General features: G+C 43.6%; 1 protein-coding gene across 1 annotated transcript; it reads left to right on the forward strand.

The window, feature by feature from the left end:
- The first annotated feature begins 543 nt into the window (after positions 1 to 543).
- On the forward strand, positions 544 to 6,770 carry NPS (neuropeptide S). Its single transcript, XM_054174786.1, has 3 exons — positions 544 to 596; positions 3,818 to 3,899; positions 6,561 to 6,770. The coding sequence occupies exons 1-3, from the start codon at positions 544 to 546 to the stop codon at positions 6,768 to 6,770; spliced, it is 345 nt and encodes a 114-aa protein (XP_054030761.1).
- Positions 6,771 to 26,517: the final 19,747 nt, after the last annotated feature.

A 26,517-nucleotide genomic window follows, 5' to 3' on the forward strand; every position in this document is an offset into this window, starting at 1 on the left:
CTTTGCTCTGAGAGTGCTGGAGCTCTGGAGCAGGCTGCCCAGAGAAATTGTCAAGTCTGCTTCTCTAGAGTGATTCCAAACCCACCTGGCCATTGTGATCTTCGACAGCCTGCTGTGGATATCCCTGCTGTAGTAATGGGGTTGGACTAGATGATCTCCAGAAGTTCCTTCCAATCCCTGCCATGCTAAGACTCTGGGTTTTAAATGTTTTCCATGGGGAAACCAAACAAGGAGCACTGACTTGCAATCCTCTGCTCCTTTAACAAGGCAAGCAGGAGAGAAGAGGTAATTTTGTTGGCTTTGCAGGGAAGTGGCAGATATTGCTTCTAATTTATTGTCATAAAATGCAAATTTTATGGATGCTGGGAATTTTTTATTATGGCTCTTAATGATTCATGTGACCTATGATACCTGCCAGTGAACCGTACCTGGGAGCAAAGCCTCAGACAGGGTGCTCTGCAGACAGAGTAGAAGACAGAAATGTCAATTGCCACTTGTTCTGTTAAACCTGATTCATCTAAAGCTGAAGTGGGAATATCCTGAATGTATCTAAATCTCCATATACACTTTGTGCATGAAAATCACAGTTGTGGGGTGTTAAATTGCATCCTGAGTAGCTAGAAAAAAAACAAACTCAGAGAAGTGAGGAGCAGATGTCAGAGCCTGAATCGCTGCTTGGTTCAGAGAGCATCAGAATTGTTTCTGTGTGTCTCAGAGGTGGAAAAATGCCTTCTGCCCAGCTCTGGGTTGATTGATGTCTCAATAACTCATGCTCACCTAACCGCTGCCTGCATCTGCCTCGTGTGAAAGAAGTTTGTAGTTGCTCAGCTGGTCAAAGCCTTTGACAAGGTAGAGCCTGCTCTTGATTTTGAGCGGGTGGGGACACAAACAGTACTTGCCTATCTCTTCTGAAGAGGCAGATCCTAAGGACCCCAGTCTGTCACAGGTGATTTTTAGACATAATTTGAAACAGAGACACGCTAAAGCATTTTGCTAACGAAAACCTCACTGTGAGCATTTCTGATGAAAGCGTGAATGCAATAGATGGAAACCCTCAGGTTAACCAATGTTTTCTTTGTAGTGTTGAGGCCAGATATGACTGGTTTGCAAAGTGCTTGGAAGGTTTGCTGCAGTATGAGTTTCTTTCCTTTCTCTACTCACTGTGTGAAACATCCTTAACATGCCTGTTTGCTGCCCCAGAAAGTGGTGGAGTCACCATCCCTAGAGGTGTTCGAAAAATATGTGGACATGGTTTAGTGATCATTGTAGTGCTGGGTTGATGGTTGAGCTTGATGATCTTAGAGGTCTTTTCCAGTCTTTATGATTGTATGATCTTTTTCACCTTCCTTAGAAAATCACACAAGAGCTGTCATAGCATGTTGTTTGAAGCTTCTATAATCTGCTGCTTTGCTTCAGGCTCCTAAAGCATCATTCTGTCAGGGCTGTGAGCTACTTGATGGCCTCACTTCTTTGTCCTTTCACCTCCTCCTTTTGCTGAAGGTGCCTACAGAGAGTCATGTCCAAAGCTTGTGAGGTAGAATGGTGGCTGAATCCACTCTTTCAGAGGGTTGTGATAAGGTAATCAGAGGAGATACCAATGAGGCACAACAGAAGGTCACCAGGGAATCAAACAACAGGACAAGAGGATGTGGCCTCAGGTTGTACTAGGGGAAGCTGAGATTGGACATTAGGGAAAAAAAATTTCCCCCAAAACCCTGACAAGCCCTGGAACAGGCTGCCCAGAGCAGTAGTGGAGTCACCATCCCTGGAGGCATTTAAAAGCCATGTAGATGTGATGGTGAGAGACGTGGTTTAGTGGTGAGCTGGCTGTGCTGGGTCAGTGGTTTCCAATCAAAATGATTCTATGTTTTAAAAAGCCTAAGTCAACAATGCAGCAAAGTTTACCCAGAGAGTCTAAGGTAGAAGTTCCAACACTGAACCTAGAAATCTTGAACTTTATTCACAAGCCTGTTCTAGTCCCTTGTCTTCCACAAAGAACATTGTGTGAAGCTTAATTTTGTGTTAAAATGGAGTTAAACTAAATACAGACAGAATGAAAGCTGACACTGAGCTATGCTCAAGCAGAATCCAAGCCACAGTGCTTTTCACTGCCGCAGAAACAGGGACTGCTCAGTCAGTGGTGTGCATGTTGAACACTGGATGACTTGAAAAAGAATCATACAATTAAAGGCCTAAAGAATCACAGAATGGTTTCTGTTGGAAGGGATTTTTAGAGGTCATCTAGTCCAACTCCCTGCAATGAGCAGGGACATCTGCAACTAGAGCAGGCTGCTCAGAGCCACAAACAACCTGACCTAGAATGGTTCCAGGGATGGGGCATTTACCACCTCTCTGGGCAAGCTGCAGCAGGATCTCACCACCCTCAGTGTTAAAAATTTCTTCCTTCTCTCTAGTCTAAATCTCATCTCCTTTAGTTTGAAACCATCACTTCTTGTCCTGTCTCACAGACCCTTCTAAAAAGTCTGTCTCCAGCTTTCTTGTCAGCTACTTTAAGCACTGAAAAGCCACAAGGTCTCTCTGGAGCCTTCTCTTCTCCAGGCTGAACAACCCCAACTCTCTCAGCCTGCCCTCACAGCAGAGGGGTTCCAGCCCTCCACCATCATTGCAGTGGCCTCCTCTGGCCCTGCTCCAAGAGGTCCATTTCTCTCCAGTGCTGAAGACTCCAGACCTGGACCCAGCACTGCAGGTAGGGTCTCAGGAGATGCTGAGCAGAGGGGCAGAATCCCTTCCCTCCAGCTGCTGCCCATGCTGCTGGGGTTGCAGCCCAGGAGATGGTTGTGAGATATTTTGTGTTTTAATTCTGAGGAAAAAAATGTGGAATTTAATGTTTTACACTCTTAACATTAAAAGACTTTGTGGGACTCATCCTGCTCTTGCAGTACTCTGTTTAAATAAACCACAGGATTCCCTAAAATGGGGACAATTAAATTGAATGTTGCTCAATTAAATTTGTTGCACTAACAAATGGTGCTCTTAGACATTAACCATTTGCCACACTGATGGAGATTAACAGTATTTAATAATCCTACAGAAGGTTTGATTGAATCAGATTAATGTAGGCTAAGATGCATCTGTGTGCCAGAGAGGAAGTTCACGTCCAGAGAATCTGATTTCTAGGCAAAACACTGCAGTAAAAACTAAGCATGGAGCAACAACAACAAAAAAAGAGAAGAATAAGGAAAAACTGTGAATGGATTGATTTAGTTTTCTATGTATTGTCTGCTTTAATAACATTCTTTAAGGAACTTTCTTCCTAAAGTGCTATTTTACTGGGTTGTTTTTTTCTTTGCAGTCAGTCTTTAAGAGGTCTTCATATGATATATTGGAAGTGGTAAAACAGTCTTGAGATGTATTTTTGAGATCTTTAGACCTCTGACCACATTTGCTACGATGGTACAGACTGAGCAGTAAACACACTTGAGGGACATTTTAATGGCACACTTTAGGTGCAGTGAATTGGTCATTTCTTAATGGCAGCTGAATGTGTGGTCTTGCCATTTTCCCACTTAACAAGAAGAAAAGGCCAAACAAGGCCCAATTAGTCATAATAAAATCAGCTTTGATGACATTTTCTCTCCTGAACTCTGGTATAAAATGGTCATCTTAGGAAAGAACAGAAAGGATGTGTGAGGAATTTGGCAGTACAACTGCATGGACATACATATACACTCCTGAGTGAAAAATGATCAGGTAAAGGCATTGCAGGTATATGAAGGAAATATGTTGCTTGTGTCTATGGATATAGTTCTGCTTGATTTTGCTTTACATTTTAAGTGATTTCAGTTTTTCTTTGAAGTCTATGCAGGTTGGACTCTGTTTTCATCCTTTGGATCTCAATGACGCTCATGTGCTCGGGTTACCCAGTTGTCCCTTTCATGGTAAGTCATGCTCCCTATTTACTTGAAGACAAGGTGCTTAATTTCTCTTAAATAGCTATCTTATTTCAATTAATTATGTTTTTAATGTCTACTTGTTTCTTTGTTGTTGTTTTCAAGAGGTTTCTTGCATTAGAGCTATTGGTTAAATATCATTACCTAGTTTTCCAGGAGTATACCTCAATTTTTTTGCTTTAGTTCCTAATAAAATATGCAAGCCTCTAAAATAATCATGCAAGAAATCTCTTGCATCTTTAATGTCAAGTGTAGGGAGATGAAATACTGTATGGAAAAGAGAAAAACATCAATCTCCTCTCCATTTCCTCTAAGTTCCTTGTCTATATAACGTAAGTACAGTGAGATAGATGTATTAATTTCACTTATTGCTAGCTGGTTTATAAACCAATATATTTGTTTGTCTACTGGCAGTCTGTAGGTAAAGGAGAAATGCTTTATGTAAAGTTTTGGAGACTTACTGCATAAAATCAGTAATACAAATTTGATTGAACTATGAAAGAAAGTAGAGCAGCCTATAAACTGAAAGTGAGCAGGTTCCTTAAATTGAGCTGATATCCTTGCATTTGCTGATCGCCACCAGGCTAGCAGGACAGATTGCTGGTCAAACTACACGTACACCACTTAAGTCTTTGCCACTTTGGAATGAGATATTTTATTTCTAATGATGTTCAATTTCCCTGCTTCAGACAAAGTCTTCTTCAGATGCCCTGGTTTTTTACTGCTGTAATGTCAGCTCTAGGAGCTGTGGCTCAGATTTCTTTGATTCCTCTGATGTATTTTGCACCATCAGCTTCTCATTAAGGTGATCTGTTGCTAGCAGAAATGGTGGCTGCTGATGCAACTGTTGATATTATTGATGTGAAGCTCTCATTAGCCTTCATCTATCCATTAACCCAATCCTCTGTTTTACTTCTGTAAATGCTGTATCATCTTTCGTGTCTGATCACGGAGAGTGTAGACACAGCTTGATCTGACTATCCACATTTCTTACTGGGTCTCTTTATGGCAATGATATAATAGGTAAAATGAGTTTAATTTATCTTGCATCTCAAAAGAACAGTCATTTATTCAGAAATGTAAGTCTCTGTATAGGTTGTGAGACAGGAGCTAAAATGGGAAAGGGAACTTTTCTCTCTTTCTTGCAGAGTGTTTCTTCTCCTTAGGGAAGAATTTCAGTCTGGGGTGAAACCCACCAGCAGTGTCTTAGCTCCTGTAGACCTGGTGCATGGTTTTGCTTGCAGGACAAAACAAACTCAAACAAAACATTAGTCTGCCTTTTATATGCACAGAACAGGGGAAAAAAATTAAGTGCTAAATAGTATTAATATAGGTAATAACATACTGAATTAAAACCAATGTTACTGAAGTTAATGGCAAGTCTACCAGGCAGTGAAAGCAGGTGTTAACCCTGTGCTTTGTATGCAGCCATTTCCCAAGCAGGAATGCAACCCAGGCAGCTTTGGAAATGATGGCAGAGTGTTGTGTTTAGTTTATCAGCAAGCTGATAAATCCTGAGATGCTGAAAGAGACACGGAGCAAATGTAGATATGCCAGGAAATGTTCCTTTTCAAACTCAGTGTTAATTTAAATGCAACTTAATTGAAATGCACTTAAAATTTGTAAAATGTCTCTATGTGTTTTACATTTTTGTACTGTAAAGTGCAAGGAAAAGGGACATCTACATAAGCCTACATGGATTTTAATCCAGACTTTTAAATATTCCCATTACTATTTTGTTATTATTAAACTCTGTCATAACCTCCCAGGGAGGTGGTTGAATCCCTGTCCCTGGAGGATTTTAAAAGATGCAGAGATGTGGTGCTGAGGGACATGGTTTAGCACTAGCCTTGGTAGAGTTAGCTACTACCACAGAATCATGGAAATGTTTTAGTTGGAAGATGATCAAGTCCAAGCATCAACCTAATACCACCATGGCCACTAAACCATCTCCTGAAGTGCCATGTCCACATGCTTCTTGAACATCTCCAAGGTTGTTGACTTCACCACCTCCCTGGGCATCCTGTTCCAATGCCTGGGTACTCTTTCAGTCAAGAAATTATTCCTAATGTCCAAACTAAAACCCCTGGCGTAATTTCAGGCCATTTCCTCTCATTCTATTACCTGATACTAGGGAGAAGAGACCGACCAGTACTAGATATTACCACTCAAAAGCTTCCTCCTCCAAACTTCTGCTTTACAGGTGTTTACATTTTCTCTGACCTGTCACTTAAACTGCAAAACTTTCCCACAAGATGCTGTTTTACTGTTAACTGGGGGGGAAAAACTTAAGGCCCCAAAATCTCATTTTACAGCAAGAAACACACATGCCGCTCTAGGGAGACTGTGTTACGTGTCACAGCTGGTTGACATCACGGAAAACAATTCATCTCGTACCACAAACATAATCACAGCTGTATCAGAAGTACCACAGTTCAGCTTTCTGGAAAGCTGTGGGAAAAAAAAAACAATAAAAATGATTTGGAACATGATGAAGCCCTAGGAAATAACAGTTCATCCTTGTCATTGGGAGCATACGTTCGTTTTGTGTTTCCGCTGTGTTTCTTACGCTGAGCAAGTCCTGGCAAACACACAAAGCCTTAATTTTACCTTGTCTTATGTCTTTTTTTTCCCCTTTTAAATCTCCAGAGCAGCAATCCTATTTACCCAAATTGCCAGCTGTATGGGAAATCTGAGTACTGCCTCCTCCTGCTGCACGACTGCTTAGCCAAGGTGGGCAGGAGTGAAGAAGTGGATTCTTTAAAGCCATACCTGGAGATGCCTTTCCACAAGAGGTCCTTTCGCAACGGCGTTGGGTCAGGAATGAAAAAAACTTCCTTTCGAAGAGCAAAGTCATGAGCAAATGTTCCAAACCACGGTCCCAGTTTTAACATCTGATGTTTAACTTCCTGCTTAAGATCATCCTAATGCTTTTCTATGATAAAAACCCAACAGAGACGAACATCCCTGTGTCTTCAGCATGCGAACAGATGTTTATTTCAAAGAGAGCAAGCCAAGGGGAGCAGATGGGATTGCTCAGGAAAGGGCTTTGTCTCCAAAGTTACAGTATCAGAAAGTTTGGTATTGAAATGAATGTTTTCGTTCAGTTAATTCCCTTTCTTTGTAAAGCTACAGATTTAATCACATTGCTCTTGATTAATACCAAAAGAGCCCTGTGCTTTGTCTAGATGTGTGCATGCAGGCTGTTGGGAGAACTGACGTATTGTTCATAGATTCATACAACAGTTTGAGACGGAAGGGACCTTAAAGATATCTAGTTCCAACACCCCTGCCATGGGCAGGGACACCTTTCACTAGACTGGGTTGTTCAAGGAAGGCCTTGTCCAGTGTGGCCTTGAACACCTCTAGGGTGAAGGCATCCACAGCCTCCCTGGGCAACATGATCCAGTGTCTCACCACCCTCACTGTAAAGAATTTTTTGCTAATACCTAGTCTAAATCTACCCTCCTCAAGCTTCAATCCATTCTCTCTTGTCCTATCACTACAAGCCCTTGTAAAAAGTCCCTTCCCAGTCAGGATTCTTTTAGGCCCCTTTCAGGTACCAGAAGGCCACTAGAAGATCTCCCCAGAGGCTTCTTTTCTCCAGACTGAACAGCCCCAATTCTTTCAGCCTGTCTCCACAGGGTAGGTGCTCCAGGCCCTCTGGACCTGCTGATGCTGGGAACATCAGACCTGGATGCAGTACTCCACATGGGGGTCTCACAAGAGCAGAGTAGAGGGGGAGAATCACCTCCCTCATGCTAATCATTCCTGACATCCCTCTGCACTGCTGGAGAGGAAAACCCCCTGGCAAGGCAAGGCATGCCTGCACTTTCCTCTCCCAAATCACATTTACTACAAGACAGCTGCTCTGGCAATTTTAATACATATTTAAATTCATTTCATTTCAGATTTCCAACAATAGGATGGGGCCACTGGTAAAAGACAGTATCAGACCCTGCTTCTAACTTCAAGTATCTTTGTAATACAGTTATTTAAAATGGCTTCAGCAGCAAATAATCTCTTGAGATGTGTCCTCTCATTTCCAGAAGAGTCCTGGGAAATCACTGGGTGTCAGTGCAGCTCCCTTTGCCTCAACTAATTGGCTTACATAGGCAACACACACCTGATGAAATGTGCCAAGTACAGTTTCTGCTCATGGTGCAGTAATTAACAACGAGGGGGTTTTTAACACCCTGTTAAAAACAAACAAACAGACAAACAGTGATTTGGTCTGAAAATGTGTAAATGTGGTATGTAGGAAAGGTCATCTGCTGAGTTACATCTGTGTGAAGTCCACCTTGTGGCTGTTTCCTCCAAACGCTGTGTAATGCACGGTGCCGTTGGCTTGAAAATGAGTGTCCACACAATGCATTTTGAAGTCAAAGCTAAGATAATAAATGGATGCTTTCTAGTACTTCCTTGCTCAGTATCATAACCCAGGAGATTGGTAGGAAACATAGAACGAGATGGATTGGCATCATCACTTTCATGGTGTTCATCCCTGAGCCCACGGAGAAAAAAGACTTGAGCATGGAGCTGTGCTAATATGACACTAGGTTTCTGGACTGCAGCTGGCTGATTTCTGGCTAATTCAAGGAGATCAAATACACTCCTGTCTGCTTTTGTCCACATTGAAATCACAGAATTGCCAGGGTTGGAAGGGACCCTAGTGATCATCTAGTTCCAATCCCCTGCCATAGGCAGGGACACCCTCAGTTGGATCAGGCTGCCCAAAGCCACATCCAGCCTGGGCTTAAAAACATCCAGGCATGGGGCTTCCACCACCTCTCTGAGCAACCTGTCCCAGTGTCTCACCACCCTTATAGTGAAGAACGTCTTCCTAACATCTAATCTAAACCTCCCTTTCTCTAGCTGGGATCCATTCCCCCTAGTCTAATTACTACCTGACACCCTAGAAAAATCCCTCACCAGCTTTCTTGTAGGCCCCCTTCAGATATTGGAAGGCCACAATAAGGTCTCCTCAGAGCCTTCTCTTGATGCTTTAAAGATGCTTAAACACTTAAACTCCTTTTGGGTACTGTTGATGTCTGCATTGCTCAGCTCTTGCAGCTCTTAAGTCAAATGACTCCTAGAGACCTTTGAAAAAATACAAGGAGACTGTTCAATAATTATTATTCTCATGCATTTTGTAATGTCTGGGTGGGAGGAAGCCCAGGCCACCAATCACAGTGGTACACAAGAATTTCGCTGCAGCAAGGTATTGTCCCTGCTCACTGCAGGGAGGTTGGACAAGATGACTTTTGAGGGTCCCTTCCAACCCCATGCAATGTGTGAATTTACCCTGTTCCATTCATGGCTGCTGTGATTTAAATGGTGGCAGATGCCCAGGCCACCAAACATGGTGGCAAGGAGGAGATTCACTGCAGCAAGGTGTTTGCCCTGTTTCATTCTAGGCTGCTGTGATTTCAACCACAGCGTATATCCTGCAAATACAATTTTCCAACTCAAGCACTCTCCAGCTCTGTCCAGAACTGCCCAAGAAGCAGCATTTTAGTGACTTTGGTCATGTTCAGTGGAAGTACTAGTGATGACTCCTGGTCTGTGACTGCTGAGCTTGCAGGTAAGAGAGGTGCCAAACCAAAACACAGGTCTTGAGTGCAGGATCTCAGTGGTGGTGGTGTTTCCTTCTCAATGCTTAAAGAAAAAAATGTAACATGGACTTAATGATGCCCTTGTCCAGACATAATGTGTGTATTGTGCATCTGTGCACATCTGCATTCAGTGAAGTAGAGGTGTTTTGTCGCACTGCAGATACCTGGATCAGCTTTGTCCTGCTCCTTGCAACTCCTATCACCACCCAGCTTATATTCGGGGGGGGGGGGGGGGGAGTAATAAACAAGTCCAGATTTATCTTTGTCTTGAGCTTCCACATCCATTTCACTTAACTTTTTCCTACATAATCAAATACATTTCTGCCTTGGTATCCTATGATAAACAAGGTTGTCTGTAAGCCTACACAGCTCTAAGTGTGCCTTGAAAATCAGGCTCTTCCTTTTCATTTATCATGCTGGTACATGACCAACTCATTTAGTATTTTGGCAATTGCCTTTGAGCAGGGTATGGTCAGGAGTGTTGGAGGGCTGGTCCCTGCTCACATAGACCTTCATCCCTTCATTTTGGAAGTGCAGGCTGCAAGAAAAATAGCTTTTTGGCTAGGAAAAAGCCCATTATTTATGATTTAGTCATTCCCTGACAGGCCACTCCACCTTGAAGGATCTGCATATAGAAAAAAAGATGGTATGAGGAGGCCACTAAGAACCGTAAGTCTTGCAGTCACTTAAATCACACTGAGCAAGCCTAGAAAATGTAGATTATCCAGCTGACTTCCAGAAGTGGTTCTGTCACTGGTGGTGTGATCTCACCATCACCACCCCCTGATAACTCAGGGCATTTACCTTGCCTTTGCCACAAAATACTATACTCTTTCTTGAACTTTAAAGGTGGCTTTATCTTGGAAAGAACAGAGAGTAACTTTAGTGACCTCTGCCAGAGAATAAGGATCTAAGGATGCCATTGTTGAGCACATTCATTTTTGTGCTGACAGAAATTGGAAACATGACACAAAAATGTCTTTTTTTTCAATGCATAGTGGACAATGGAACAACTGTTGGAATGCCAGCCTACAGCATAATTAATGTGCTGCTATAAATTATGCTCCTTTATAGAGAACTGGCATTCATTCCTCTGGGCAAAGATACTGTGTTGATTGTTGATTTTCTTTACTATTTTACTTAGCCAACACATGAGAAGCAGAAAAGGTAAGTTTAGAGGGTGGGAAGAGTACTGCTTTGTCTAGGGACATAGGAGCAAGTTGAGAAGTTGGGGATGCTTCGATGAGTCTTGGCCTTTGATGGTATTTCAGTCTGTGACCTTATCTAAGTCACTTCATTTTTACTCAATGAAAAATGAGAAGCTATATTCATCAAGCCATTTTGTGTAGGCAGTGTCATGAGCAATGGATTTGGGATGTGCTTCAGAGGTGTTGGGGCGGAGATGGGTGGTCTCTGCAGCCCATGTAGCATCCTGGGGCTGAGAGAAAGGTATGAGCATTGCTACTCTCAGTGTGACCACCAGCATCACCTCCAACATGGGAACAAGAATCCCTGTGCCTCTGTTCATTTTCTAACCTCCAGGGAGACAGTTTCATAGCCAGACCAGTTCCCAGGTTTGTAAGCTGTTTTCAGCTGCATTGTGCATTATTCCAGCTACTGCCAAACAAATGGGTGAGATGCTGGCCTGGGTTTGGCTGGGACAGAGTTAGTTTTCTTCCTGGTATCTGGTACAGTGCTGGGTTTTGGATTTAGTGTGAGCATAATGTTGATAAGTCAGTGATGCTTAGTTGTTTCTAAGTTTAGTTGTTTTATACTAAGTCAAGGATGTTTTGGCTTCTTATGTCTGCCAACAAGAAGGCTGGGAGGGGACAGAGCCAAGACAGCTGACCCCAACAGACCAAAGGAATATTCCATGCCAAAGGGTATCTTGCCCAGTGTATAAACTGGGAGAAGTTGGCCAGGAGGGCCAAGGGTCTTGCTGAGCACTGATCACTGATGACTGGTGGTGAGCAATTACCTTGTGCATCACTTGTCAATCTTGGGGTTTATTTCTCTCTTGTGGTTTTCTTCCTTTTCATGACTGCTGTTATTATTACTTATTTTTTCCTTTTCATTTATTTTCCAGTTATTAAGCTGTTATCCTCTCAACCCACAAGTTTTACTTGGTTTGGATCCTCTTTCTCATCCCAGTGTAGGAGTGAGCAAGTGGCTGCGTGGTACTTAGTTGGAGACCAAGGTTAAATCACAACAGATGCTCATTCCTCAATGAGGCAGAGTGAGGGGCACACACATTTAAAGTGCAGTTGCTATGGTTTATTCAACCCTGAGCTAGCAATACCATGTATTTTCTTCTTTTTTGATCATGCATCCTTTGGTAAAACTCATTAAAATGCATTTAAAGGGCATCCAGGATGCCTGAATCCCTAGCGACTGTTTTCTTTAACTCCATTTTGCTCCAACTTGTATATGCTTTTGGAGGCCTTGGATATGGATTTCATAGAATCACATACTGGATTGGGTTGGAAGGGACCTTCAAAGGTAATCTAGTCCAACTCCCCTGCACTCAGCAGAGACTCCTGCAACTAGAGCAGGTTGCTCAGAGCCCCAGACTGCCTGACCTGGAATGGTTCCAGGGATTGGGCATCTCCCACCTCTCTGGGCAACCTGAGCTAGTGTTCTCCCAGGCTCAGTACAAAAAAATTCTTCCTTGTCTAGTGCTTTTTTTGCCCCCCTAGTCTAATTTTTATTTTACCTACTCTAAATGATTCTAGTCTAAATTTTTCCTGCTCTAAATCTCCTCCTCGTAGTTTAAAGCCACCAACCCTTGTCCTGCCACAACAGACCCCGCTAAGAAGTCTGTCTCTATCTTTCTGATTGGCTCCTTTAAGTACTGAAAGGTCACCAGAAGGTCTTCCTGGAGCCTGCTCTTCTCCAGGATATACAACCCCAACTCTCTCAGCCTGTCCCCACTGGAGAATGGTTCCAGTCCTCACATCGCTGTTGTGATCTCCTCTGGGCCTGCTCCAACAGGTCCATATTTATCCTGTGCTGAGGACTCTAGAGCTGGCCTTAGCACTACAGGTGGAGGGTCTCAGCAGAACAGAGCAGAGGGACAGAATTCCCTCCCTCCACCTGCTGGCCCTGTTCCTATTGATGCAGCCCAGGAGATGATTTGCTTCTGGGCTTCGAGGGTGTGTTGCCAGCTTTGTCCACTCCTGATTGCCTACTTTTGGGCTGTGAGAGTCATCTTGGAGCACAGCATCTCTATTTTTAGCAGCCAACCTGTCCTGAACCCTGGGATCAGGCTACCAGTGCCCTACAGGTGCAGGAGCAGATCCTACATCCCCATCCAGGTGCTCCTGGAAGGGCACCTTGCAAATAACCATCCACATAATTTGGTGTAGCACCCTAAAAATGATCCGTGCCTTTGAAGGAAGCAGGTAAGGTTACCACCAGGTGAAAATGAAAAGAGCAAATCCAATAAAAATACCAGTAAGTGAAACCTGCCTGAGGACAGGAGGAGGAATTAACATTTATTTCTCTTCCTCACAGATTATTGGCAAGAAAGGCAATTAAAGAGCCTGATGTAATAGCATCTAATTTACTTGCACGACTGGAAATTAGTTGTCGTAATGACATACCAACACTTGGGTTTCTGATTACAGAGTATATATAGATCATATATATTACAGAGTATATATGTATGTATCATATTTAGAGTCCCTAATTTGCTGTTATTTGCCTGTAGATGGCAATTTATTGCCTTAAAATACTGAGAGGGAGAAATCTCTTGCTGCTTTTAGCTCTGGATATAATTTTGACCTTAAGAAAGAATAAGACAGATATGAGAGAGTATATTAGACGTTATTATTACCATAATAAAACACAGATAAAAATCACAGTGCAGAAAAGGCTCTAAGACAACTATTAAGCATTTGTCATATAAAGCAAATCAAAATTTAACTTATCAGATATTCTGGCAGTTTAAAGATTCAGCATGAAAAATTACTTCTAACAGCAGAGCATTTATGCAGTATGTCATTGATGGGCTGTCTGCTTAAACAGTTTAAAGAGTTTGGGAAAAGTGGGGGGAAAAATGTCAAAGATAGGCTTTTTATTAGCCTGACAGTGTTTCACTCTATTTAAATTTATTTTTAATAGGGAAGCAGTTTGCCATTACAATTTTCTTTTAGGAAAACAAGCTGAGCTCATTGTCCTACCCCAGTATGCAAGGGTTAGTGAGCAGAACTGAGCTGAGAACGTAACTCGTTGGCTGAAAAAGAGATACAGCTCCACATCAAACTTCACTCCAGTGTGCAGTTTAAGAGCCAAGGGAAATTTTTCTGCCTTTGTGGTGCTAGAAAGATGTTTTTCATCTAATACCCTACTGTATTTGAAGTCATTGAGTTGATTTGGACAGCAATGTGTCCTTGTGGTCAAGAGGGCAAATGGCATACTGGGGTACATTGAGAAAAATGTCTAGCAGGTCTGGGGAGGTTCTCCTTTCCCTCTATTCTGCCCTGGTGAGACCACATCTGGAATGCTGTGTTTGGGCTCTCTGATTCAAGAGAGACAAGGAACCACTGGAGAGAGTCCAAGAGAGAGCGATGAGGCTGATTAAGGGACTTTAACATCTCTCCTGTGATGAAAGACTGAGAGATCTGGGGCTGTTTAGTGTTGAGAAGGGAAGGCTGAGATGGCCTGGAGCACATTACCTGTAAGGAGTGCATGAGGGAGCTGGGGTTGCTCAGTCTGGAGGAGGCTGAGGGGAGGTCTTATCACTCTCTACAACTACCTGAAGGAAGGCTGGAGTGAGGAGGAGGCAGCCTCTTCTCCTTGATGACAAGTGACAGGACTAGAGGAAATGGTTACAAAGCTGCACCAAGGGAGGTTCAGGCTGGATATTATGAAGTATTTCCTCTCTGAAAGGGTTATTAAACACTGGAATGGTCTGCCCAGGGCAGTGGTGGAGTCACCATCCCTTGAGGGGGTTGAAACAGCATGTGGGCTTTGCACTTGGGGACATGGTTTAGTGTTGGCCCTTCACTACTGGGTCAGAGATTGGACTGGATGATCTTTGAGGTCTCTTCCAACGAGTTATATTCTGTGGTGCTCATTCTGTAATGTCTGTAAATGTCTGAGGCGTGGGTGTCAAGAGGAAGGGGATGGTCTCTTTTCAGTGGTGTCCAGCAATAGGACAAGGAACAATGGGTGTAAGCTGGAACACAGGGGGTTCTACCTCAGCATGAGAAGAAACGTTTTTGCTGTGAGGTTGATGTAGCACTGGAGCATGCTGCCAAGAAAATTTCTGGAGTTTCCTTCTCTGAAGACTTCCAAAACCTGCCTGCCTGCATTCCTCTATGGCCTGCCCTATGTGATCCTGCTTTGTCAGGGCTATTGGACTAGATGATATCCAGGTGTTCCTTCCAAACCCAAAGGTTCTACGATTCTATTATCATGCTTAAAAGTAAATGCATCTCAAAAGCTTGGTCTGCTGAAACCTATCTTCTCAGAGGCTTTGGGATGAGCATTTCAGAGGACATAAAAGGGCTCAATGTGTTGGCTTCTTATGGTTGGTTGAATGAATCCAGTGAATCTCTATGGCAACCCTGGAGCACCTTAGAGCAGGTATGTGCCCTAATAGATATTTTTCTTCCCAGAAAGCATCCTTATTGATTTTCTGTGGTTTGTGGCTGCCATCTCTTTTAGACCACCATATCTTTATTTGGGGACCATGGCATTTCAAAAGAAAATGGTGGAGCCTGCAGCTCCATGAGAGGCCTGCAGCTGGCTCCTGGAGAAGAAGAGACTGATGGGGGATCCCACCAATGTTTAGAACTATCTAGAGATTTATAAATATCTTTAGATGAAAGTGTCAGGAGGATTGAGCCAGACTCTTCTCAGTGGTGTCCAGTGACAAGGCTTGGAACAATGGGGACAAGGGATGTTCCATGTAAACATAAGAACAAAATTCTTCACTTTGAGTGTGGCAGAGACCTTGAGCAGGCTGCCCAGAGAGGTTGTGGAGTCTCCTTTTCTGGAGGTATTCCAAACCTGCCTGGATATGCTCACTCAAAGTGATCAAGCTCTAGCAGGGGTGTTGGACTAGATGACCTCCAAAGATCCCATCCAATCCCTACCATTCTATGATTCTGTTACTCTGTGGTTTTATTAGCATAGTAATTAGTAGCATGACACTTGGATGAACTGAAAGCCTACAAGGATGCAAGTGTAAAATTCTTGTTCAACACAGAGGAGGTGTCTGTGGTGTTTGATGGGTCTGCACCAGGTCCTCTTCACCTGAGTCTGCAATGGGATGGATGTCTCTGAATTGCACATGTCGGCATGGGTTTGGAAAACCCATTGGTGAATCAGATATACCAGACAGAGGCCAGCTGAGCATGGTGGGAGGTTAGACACACAATTCAAATACAGACATTTCCTTTCAGGCCATAAATGTAACAGCCTTAATTTTTAACTGAGTCCCACTCTATCTGTTAATGATTTTCTTGAAGCCACTGACTGGAAGTCATGGTAACCTTCCCCGCTCTCTGGAAATGTGTTAGAGATATCACAGGGTCTTGTTTGTGAGGTGTGGGTCAATCTCTTCCCCCTACTATCAGGTAATAGAATGAGAGGAAATGGCCTGGAATTGTGCCTGGGGAGGTTTAGGTTGGATATTAGAAAAAAAAATTGTTTGCTGAGAGAGTGGTCAGGCATTGGAATAGGCTGCCCAGGGAGGTGGTGGAGTCACCATCCTTGGAGGTGTTCAGGAAATGTGTGGACATGGCACTTTGGGATGTGGTTGGATAGCTGTGGTGGTTGGGTGGTTGGACTTGATGATCTTAGAGGTCTTTTCCAACCAAAACAATTCTATGATTCTGTGATTCTATACCACAGGTTCTTGGTTTGAAGTTGTAAGGGCTTTTGCTACATATTTTGGATTAAGGAGCCAGGCTTCTTGGAGAGTCATGCCTTTTGGTTTCCCTGTGTTATGACAAGCATGCCTCCAACTCTGCTGGTCTTTTTGCTTCTTGGTTTTAGCTAAGTCTGCAAATTACTCTTTCCTGCTGGCACTGTGAATCTCATTAGCTTCCTGCAGGATGGAAGCAGCAGAGTCACCACTGTATTTTCAGCTTCTCAGTGATGCCTGGCAAAGTGCATCCTGTGAAATGCCACTTTGCTTCATGTTTCTCAGTTTTAAATCCACTTTCACATTCAAAATATGGCAAAATTATTGCCGTTGCACAAGACGTGGTGCAACAGGAGACATCAGGGAGGCTGCTAAGTCATTCCCTTAATTAGACAGCAAGTGGTCCTGGCTGGAGTGCACCGTGGTGCAAAGAAGCAACGTGTAAGTCAAGGGGACAAGCCACTCATCTGCTTGTTACTGACTCCCTTTCATGGTTTGGCAGCAGAAGTCCTGTCGAGCGTGGGCTAGCCCTGAGTGCTGCACTCTGGCTCTGCTATCAAACTGTCTGCCCTCAAGAGGTGCAAGTGAATTACAAGTGCTATAGTTCTAGATATTTTCATAAAACAGCACAATTGGAAGAAAACAAACCTAAGATGCTATTTCTATTCTCTCTTATCTTTGGTTACTCTTGGTTCTGTGATCTAATCATGTCCATTTATTAATGAGGTTCCTTACAGTCACTTCAGGCAATGTAGGAGAATTGACTGGAGGAGCTCAAGGAGCGATTTAAGGCCAAATCCTGATTGCTGAACATAATGAAGTATGCTAACTGATGCATGGAGATCCTGTTGATTACTTTCAACAGCCTTAAATGAAAGAAGACAAATGACCCATGTGGGTGGAATTGATGTAATCGGTCTATGAAAAGCTACTTATAAACTAAAAAAAAAATGTTCTTTTCTCACTTGAAAATGTGGGGGGGGTTGTATTATTTTGGTTTGTTTTCTTTACCTGTCAGTAATCATTTACAATAGAATAACTGGCTTTCTCATGCATGCTTCTAATTGGAGTGACTGGGCAAGCCACTCTCTGAGACCACAATCTCCATTGCAAATTGATGCAGTTGAAGCAAAAGACCACTAAAGCACTTGGAAAAGCCCAACCAGTTTATCTATTTTTGTATCAAGGTGGCACTTTCCTAAATTTCTGCCACAAAACCATTGCTTTTGAGTACTGTGTCCAGCTCTGGAGTCCTCAGCTCAGGAGTGACATGGCCCTGTTGGAGCAGGGCTGGAGGAGGCCACAACAATGGTGGGAGAGCTGGAAACCCTCTGCTGTGAGGCCAGGCTGTGAGAGTTGGGGTTGTTCAGCCTGGCTCCAGGAGATCTAATGGCTGATTAAAAAGCTGGGGACAGAATTTTTAGCAGGGCCTGTTGTGACAGGACAAGGGGTGATAGTTTAAACTAAAAGAGGGAGATTTAGACTGGAAAGAAGGAAGAAATGTTTTACACTGAGGGTGATGAGACACTGACCCAGGTTGCCCAGAGAGGCGGTAGGTGCCCCTTCCCTGGAACCATTCCCCAGGGCAGGTCGGTTGGGTCTCTGAGCAGATGTCCCTGCTGACTACAGAAGGGTTGGACTAGATGAGCTTTAAAGATCCTTTCTGACCCAAACCATGCTATGGTTCTGTGATTGATGCCCAACTGCTTTGTGATGCACTGCACAGCACAGTGCATTCATATAGCATAGGAACAGGGTGGGCATGAGAACGAGATACGGAGCAGGTTCAGGTCTGCTCCGTGGCAGTTAGCTTAGATAGTTTTCTCTTTTGCATGTCAAGCATGGTACTCATTTACATATTTGGGTATTTGAACTTTACAAATCAGTCCTTATGATCAACAAATAAGGTGTCATTTACGTGCTTGTTTTAAGGAAATGAGTAACGTTTATCTTCACTGTGTTCTCGGAATGAAGTGGAGTGTTTTGGCACGGTACAAGATCTCCCTGCCTTGCTCCTGCTGTTTGCCTGTCACCCAGCTTGTCCCTTTTGGCCTGGAACACTGCTTCATTAGCAATGCCATAGACTCTACAGCCTTACAATGAGAATGAGGTGTTTTGGTCACTAGCCTAATGTGGATATTTTGCTAAGCCGTGTTCAGTCATTTCACCTTTTATTTATGTAAGATACCTTGTAGTTTGGATGGATATAGTCACACTGTGTTTAAAAAAAAATCATTATTAAGGGTCCCATGGTTGAAAGTTTCATTTGCCACATTAGTTGGAAAGTGTTTGTTTTGGTGCTTGCAGAGTTACTGGAGGAACATCATAGAGTGTTTAGGATTGGAAGGGATCTCTAAAGGCCCTCTAGTCCAACCCCTCTGCGGTCAGTGGGGGCATCTTCCACTAGAGCATGTTGGTCAGAGTCCCAAAAAACCTGAGCTGCAATGGTTCCAGGAAAGGGGCATCTACCACCTCTCTGAGTAACCTGGGACAGTGTCTTACAACCCTCAACACAAAATATTTCTTCCCTCTCTCTAGTCTAAATCTTCTCTTTTAGTTAAAAACCATCACTCCTTGTCCTGTCACAACAATAAATGATGTGGTTATTCATCACCATCATACCATTTGCATTGGTTCCTCTCTTGCAGAATAGACAACAGAGCAGAGACGAGGTCCTGGCCTCTGCCACCTCACTTTGTGCTGCTCTAGGACCCAATTTCCCTTTCTAAGTTTGACTTCACAAATGCATGTCCTTGTCCACCTGAACCAGCTTGACAGTATTAGAAGCTGCCTTTTCAATAGATGCCAGGAGCTTTTTACTTGATGAGATACTTTTCTTAATGTGTTTCAAACAGAAGCAGGCATCTTAGTTTGTGCAGAGCATGAAAAAGATTACCCTTCCTCATTAGATCTCCACAAGACTCACACTGGTTGCCGTTCAAATGCTGTCATTTATTTACCAATGGTCATAGCAACTGATGTCTCAGTAGTTTGGCATTATATTGTTGTGGGTTTTTTAATGACACAACTATAGTTGTATGTTTTTTCTCCGTGTATTCTGAGATGCAGTAACGGCCAGCGACAGCAGCACGGTAAGTGCTTGTTCATGACTAACTGAACAAAACTGAGAAGAAAAAGCAAACACAAACACTCTCTCCAGGGGATCCTGGCTTGGAGTGTATGAAAACTCTTCTTTCTCAGAGTTACTTTTAAAATTCTTGACCTTCAGGAAATGGTTCAATTTTATCATAAATAAACAATGACTTTCACATGCCAGTGGGGGAGAGTAAGGAGATTCTTCTTGTTCTGGTAATGTTTTTATGCTGTGGAGTCGCAGAGGCACAAAGCCAGGGCTGCCAAACCCAGGTGTGGACTCAGTACAGCTGACACAGAGTCCTGGGTCAATTCTCCTTTACATATAGGAATCATAGAATTAGAGAATGTTTGAGGTTGTTAGGGACCTTTAAAGCTCCTCTAGTCCAACCCCTGGGCAATCAGCAGGGGCATCTTAAACTAGAGCAGGTTGCTCAGAGACCCAAGCAACCTGATCTGGAATGGTTCCAGGGATGGGGCATCTACCAGTCCTCTGGGCAGCCTAGGCCAGGGTCTCACCACCCTCAGCATAAAAAAATGTCTTCCTTCTCTCTAGTCTGAGTCTCCCTCTTTTAGTTTCAAACCATCACCTTTTGTCCTGTCACAATAGGCCTTGCTAAGAAGTCTGTCCCCAGCTTTCTTAGACTCTTTAAGTATGAAACAGCCACTTCCCCACACTCCCTGTGTCACCTTGGGTAGCTTACTGACTATTTCTGCACTTGGGTCCTACATCTTAAAAAAAACCATTGTCTTGTTCTCTTTTCCTTCCTCTGTCTCACAGATGCAACGTCCCACTGCCGGGGATGGCAGACACTCCCAGTTTGGAATCTGCAAATTTATTTGGCATGTCAGCACCAGTGCGGTGCTCACAGAAACCAACTGTGGGAGCACTGGGTAACCAGCATGTGATGGCATGAAGGAGGAGATTTGCAGAGGAGAAAGGACAGGCTAAAATTGTCTCAGTGAGCAATTTCCATCTTTTCTGGGTTGTTGTTTGGGTTGGTTTTTTTTGTCCTGCATACTTGCGCAAAGAAGGGGGGGGGGGGGGGGAGAAAAAACCCCACCAAACTTCCCAGAGAGATAAAAGCCTCTGACGTAGGTATATTTTGCTCTTCCTTCGTTTTCATGATCACAAGCTCAGCTTTTAATGTTTGGTGAGGCTGGAGATGGGAGAAGATGTGGCACTTTGTTTTTTCCCCTCAGTGAGCTCGAAGTGGCTGCAGGTTAGCATTCCGTAATTATTTTTGTCATAAAGATGAATGCCAGCCTAAAAAAAAAAAAAGGTTGGAAGCGAGCAGCACCTCGGCTTTGATATATGAATATTACCACTTTGAATGTTGGAATGGCATTATAGATGGTTTATGGTTTTATGACTGTGAGACATTTCTTCGTCTCTGATTCAGAAATGCATTTCCTACACGTTTTTAAAGCAAGTTTTTGGTCTTTGCCGTATTTCTTCCCCCCCTTTTTTTTTGTATGGCTTGTCTTTGATTTCAAAATGCTTCTTGAAGTGAATTGAAGAGATTGGAGGGTTTCAGAGATATTCATCACAAAACCAAGGTGAAGACTAGGCACCTTTAGCCACCTCTAGTTTAATACCCTGCAATGTCAAAGAAGGGCTGCATTGCATTAATTCACCCCCAGTTCCTACTGGGAAGTCTCTGAGCCTTCGTAAATGGCTGTTGCAACCTGAAATAGTTAAAAGTCTGTTACGGCTCCCACACTGCATACCCAGGTACACAAAGATCATGCAAATGTGATATTTGAGGGAATATATCCCCTGGTTGTAGTAGTTTTAAAAATGAAAATAGCATCATTTTCTTTTGAGCCCCTCTCTCCCCTCACCCCTCGCCTGCCAAAATGCTGGCGGCTCTGCACCTTGCAAGAAGTGCTCTTGAAAATGAGGTTGAGAAGCAGGAAAATGGAAGACTGCCCTCTAATGTCAACAGAGACAGCCCAAAGGGCCTGGAAAGGCAGTGAAGGGCTGTGGAGGCTCATGTGGTTTGGATGATCAGCATTTTTAGTAGAAAAGCAGGCAGAGGAACATTAGAATATTGGGGGATTTCAAAAGCATTAAATGGAGCTGAGATGCCAGGACCCAGTAATAGCCAAATCTGAGCCTCAAATTCTGTTAGTTTTCAAAACCTTCCTCAGATAAGGATTCAGGCATTCCACAGCATCATAGAATGGTGGGGGTAGGAAGGGACCTCTGGAGATCATCCAGTCCAACACCCACAGCACGTTGCCCAGGATCAAAATGTCCCGGTGGTTTTGGAATCTCTCCACAGAAGGAGACTCCACAACCTCTTTGGGCAGCCTACTCCATGGCTCTGGCACTCTCACACCTAAGAAGTCTTTCCCCCTGTTCAGATGGAACCTCCCAAGTTCCAGTTTGTGCCATTACCCCTTGTCCTGCCACTGAGCACCACTGAAAAGAGTCTCACCCCAGTCCTCTTGAGCCCCATCCTGCAGCTATTGCTGAGCATTGAGAAGATCCCTTCTCAGCCTGCTCTTCTCCAAGCTAAACATTCCCAGTTCTCTCAGCCTTTCCTCACTGTCTTTTAGAGGCATGCACCTTTAACTGTGATTGAGTGTGAACAAGGGGAGGGCTTGTGGGCAAGTAGGGCTTTAGGTGTATTTTAGTCATCTGGCACTGAATAGCACAGAGCAACATCTGAACTGCTCTGTGTCATTGTTTTGGTAAAAGGTTTACAAAAGAGGTCCCAAGTTTTTCTGGTGTGGAGCACATGGGTAAACCTATGAGATGATGCAGTACCCTGAGGAATGTGATAGTGCAAATAGCTCAGTAGCATCATAACTTCACTTTTACAGGGTGGGAGTTGTTACTCACAGTAACCAGGCTCGAGCAAGGACTTTGCACGAGAGTTCTGGTGTTCACAGAAGCTCTGTTAGGTTGGTTATTGGATACAATTTCTTCCACAAAAGCCTTGTCGAGCCTTGGTACAGGCTGTCCAGGGAAGTGGTGGAGTCCCCATCCCTGGAGGGATTGAAAAGCCCTGGAGATGTGGTGCTGAGGAGCATGGTTTAGTGGTGGATGTGGCAGTGATGGTTTAACACTTGGATTTGATGATCTTAAAGGTCTCTTCCAACCAAACTGATTCCTTGATTCTGCAAGTTTCACCATCCCACTGCCAGCAGCTCAGTGCTTCATTAGCTATTTTTGATGGTACAGAAGATCGTTTAGGAGGCAACACAAAGCAGTACCACTAGCAACAAGGAAGAACTTGAAGTGTTAATTTGTGGTTGTGTGAAAAGCTGTTTCTCCATGAAAGGTAGACACTGAATGTAAGGTATTTTATATTAGGTTGCCAATTGGCAAAACACAGATTAGGTGAAGTAGACGTGTTGCCACTGTTACACCTTCCTGCTGCACCAAGTGTGCTATAAAAATATTAAAGATATCTAAGAAACACTAAAAAAATTGGAAAAATCAGTGTAGAATCATTAAGGTTGGAAAATACCTCTAAGATCATCATGGCCATTCATCAACCCAGCACCACCATGCCCACTAAACCACATCCCAAAGTGCCACATCTACATGTTTGGGGGACTGGGGAATTCAACCACCTTTCAACCACCTCCCTGGGGAGCCTGTGCCAGTGTTTGAGAACCCTTTCAGTGGCAAAGTTTCTTCTAACATCCAACCTAAACCTCCCCTGGTGCAACTTGAGGCCATCTCCTCTCATCCTATCACTACTTATTGGAAGAAGAGACCACGCCCCCACACACCTCTCCACAACTTTCTTCCAGGTAATTGTACAGAGCAAGAAGGTCTCCCCTCAGCCTCCTCTTCTCCAGACTAAGTGAATAATTGTCAAAGGTTAATGAACACAAGGCACGAGTGCCGGCGTCAGCTCACACGCTGTTTACATCCACATCAGCTTTCCCATCTTTCTGTGATTCATATGCCACCATATTTTTGGAGCTTGTTTTCTACTCTTGACTGACAGCAGATTTCTGTGGATTTCGTGGTGGTGGCTGATGGTGTGCCCACCAGTTCACATACTGACTTCTCCCTCATCGTGCCTCCTTGATCATGGAGAATGATTAGGTGAATAAACAGGAAAGATGTTTCCAGCAAAACACTCCTGTCTGCAGTGCTGAATTCCATGAGCATTCAGCCTGCTCTTAGGGAGAGAACACCAAGGTGGATGCAAATCCAAACATGATTGAAACATCAATCACTTATTCACTGAGAAATAGCTGCAGTCTTGCCTACCTTGAGAAAGGAGCAATGGAACGTGCACCCTACGGGCTTCTTTGGGAAAATTTTATTCCAGATATTTGCAATCTGCACAGAAAATTTTCACTCATCAAGTACTGAAAAAAGCCAGGAGTGGGGAAAAAAAAGACAAAAACCTCCAAAGGGAGAGAAATTAGGCTGGCCAGGAATTATCCATTGGAAAATGCCAGATGCTGAAAAATGAAGTGATAGGTGAAAATCAGTCAATCCTGACAAAGTCACAGCAAGGAAGATTTCCTGCCAGCTTCTCTGTGAAGCTCCCTGGTCCACCCTCCTTCAGGTGTCAGATTGATGACACCTGGATGCTGCTGCTGCTTGGACCCCATGTCCTGCACAGCCCTGGAAGCAGCGAGGTGCTTTAGAGCCATTGAAGCCTGACCTTCCTGTGAAGGACAGATTTCCTCTTTTGAAGTGACATACACATGTGTGGGTTTTTTGGTTTGATGTTGTGGGGTTTTTTTTCCCCCTGTTTAGTAATGTGGGTTTTGTAATCTCAGGGTTTCTTGAGCTGGAGTTTCTGGTCTGCTGTACAAGAAAGGGGAAGCAAACTCAAGCTGAAGTCTGACAGCCACAACTTATAGAAAATCTCTCCTAGTCTAGCAAAGCAACTAAGTGGCTGTCTCTAAAAAATTGGCATATCTGTTGAAGTTAGTAAGTATTTTGTCATAGAATCACAGAATGGGTTGGGTTGGAAGGGACCTTTAAAGGTCATCTAGTCCAACTTCCTTGCAGTCAGCAGGGACATCTGCAACTAGAGCAGGTTGCTCAGAGACCCAAACAACCTGCTCTGGAACGCTTCCAGGGATGGGGCATCTCCCACCATCTCTGGGCAACCTGGGCTAGTGTTGTATCAGGCTCAGATCCTGGGTCAGGGTCTCTCCACCCTCGGTGTAAGAAATCCCTTCCATCTCTCTAGTCTGAATCTCCCTCATTTAGTTTGAAACCAAACCATCACCCCTTTTCCTGCCACAATGAGCCCTGATAAAATGTCTGTCTCCATGCTCCTTAGACACCTCCTTTAAGTATTGACAGGCTGCAATATCAAATTCTTTGTTTTTCAGTTATTTTCAGGTAATCCAAAGCAAGCTGAGCACTCATGGTGCTAAAGAGAGAGAGGAGTGCCCAGCCTTGGAGAGCTGCCATCTAAATTGGCCATTCCCAGGCTGCAGTGCAGGTATTTACAGAGGGTCATGAGTCTTTCCTAAACCTTATTATATCCTACATGGAGACATTAGCCCTGTGGCTACTGCACCTGCACTAATTTAGGTGCAGAGGAGGGAGGGAGGATGTGGAGCGGGGGCACAACGGCTGGGATCTGCAGTTAATGGTCCTGTTGGCTTTGCACCCAAGCTGCTGAAGGTGTTTATGCATCATAATGAGCATTTCTGTTTCATTTTAACAGCTATAGCATGATGAGATTTCCCAGCCATAAAGGAGGTGTTCCGACACGTCTTGGCATCAGTTTTGGGTACATAAGTGTAGGCTTAAGATGCCTGCTAGCAGATGGAGCCAGTGCAGATGGCATGGCTATCACATATGGGGAGGAGTGTTTGATTCCTCAGAGTAGGAGTGTGATGTTATTCTCAATCAGAGGGGTCAGGATGGCTTTCACTCATCACTTTGTATTCTTGTACCTGTTATTTCAGGATGGAAAAGGTTGTAAATATTGCATGTCATTGCTGGAAGCTTTGAGAGGGATGAGTGTGTGAGAGGTACTTCCAGGCTGTATTCTGGAAGTATTTCTGATAAGTGCTGATTAATTGGGGGGGGTTGACTTTTTTTGGGGGGTATTTTTTGTACAAATAGCATAAGGAGATGTGGAGCTCTCCCACACACAACCATGCTCTGGTTTAAATTAAGATTCAGGGGAGTGATGGGGACACACCATTGTGGAGTGTGTGGAGAGAAGAAGGAAATACTGCAGTGCTCTTGTTTTCCAGAAACAGTTTCTACCTCCCACTTTCAAAACAGAATGCCCAGTGGTGGGTAGAAACCAAGATTAAATCTGCCATGTTTTTATTTCATTCTTAAACATCTCTGTTTGAAAGCCAAACTAACTTGCAGAGAAAAGCCAGGATCCCTCTCACAAAGCAGCATTCTGGCTACACCCGAGCTTGAAAGGGAGTTAAAACATATCTGTCCTCTCCTGACATCCTACAACCTCTTAAAAGCAGCATATTCTGTGGCAGTGACTGAGGGGGTTTATTTCTAGCATGGATTCTCTGAGAATTTTAATGACAGGGGAAGGTGGGGGGGAAACAAGTAAGAAGATTCTTCCACTTTAACAGCTGAAAGAGTGGATTTCATGGAAAATGAGTGCATTCCCTTTTATCTTTTCCTCATGAAAACACTGCCACCAGCTGGTTGATAAATGTTTTTGGCTGGAGTTTTGCACAGAAAGAATTGCACTTTCTTTTTACACCCATAGCTAGGCTGGAGGTGATGGTTTAGGTCACTATATTTTCAGAACAGAGAGACTCATCTTCTGTAGCCTGCATTACTTTGGCAGCTGCAGGTACATGATGATCTTGCAATTAGTGCTTGTTACTTAACACCTTGTTTGACAAATCTTGACAGGAAATGGTGTGACCATACCAGACTCTATTATTTGAATTGAAACATTTGGAATATAAAAATCATAGAATAATAGGATCATTTTTGGTGGTAAAAGACCTTTAAGATCAAGTCCAACTATTAGCCCAGCACTGCCAGATCACCACTAAAGCATGTCCATCAGTATACAGTTTTTAAAGCCCTCCA

The sequence above is a fragment of the Dryobates pubescens genome, chromosome 30 (genome assembly GCF_014839835.1).
Source record: "Dryobates pubescens isolate bDryPub1 chromosome 30, bDryPub1.pri, whole genome shotgun sequence".
In the NCBI taxonomy this organism is placed as follows: domain Eukaryota; kingdom Metazoa; phylum Chordata; class Aves; order Piciformes; family Picidae; genus Dryobates; species Dryobates pubescens.

Bases quoted from the DNA above. Each gene is read 5' to 3' on its own strand.
- NPS (XM_054174786.1), top strand. From the start codon at position 544: ATGTATCTAAATCTCCATATACACTTTGTGCATGAAAATCACAGTTGT. The intron at 597-3,817 runs GTTAAATTGCAT...TTTTCTTTGAAG, and splicing joins GAAAATCACAGTTGTGGGGT to TCTATGCAGGTTGGACTCTG. The intron at 3,900-6,560 runs GTAAGTCATGCT...TTAAATCTCCAG, and splicing joins ACCCAGTTGTCCCTTTCATG to AGCAGCAATCCTATTTACCC.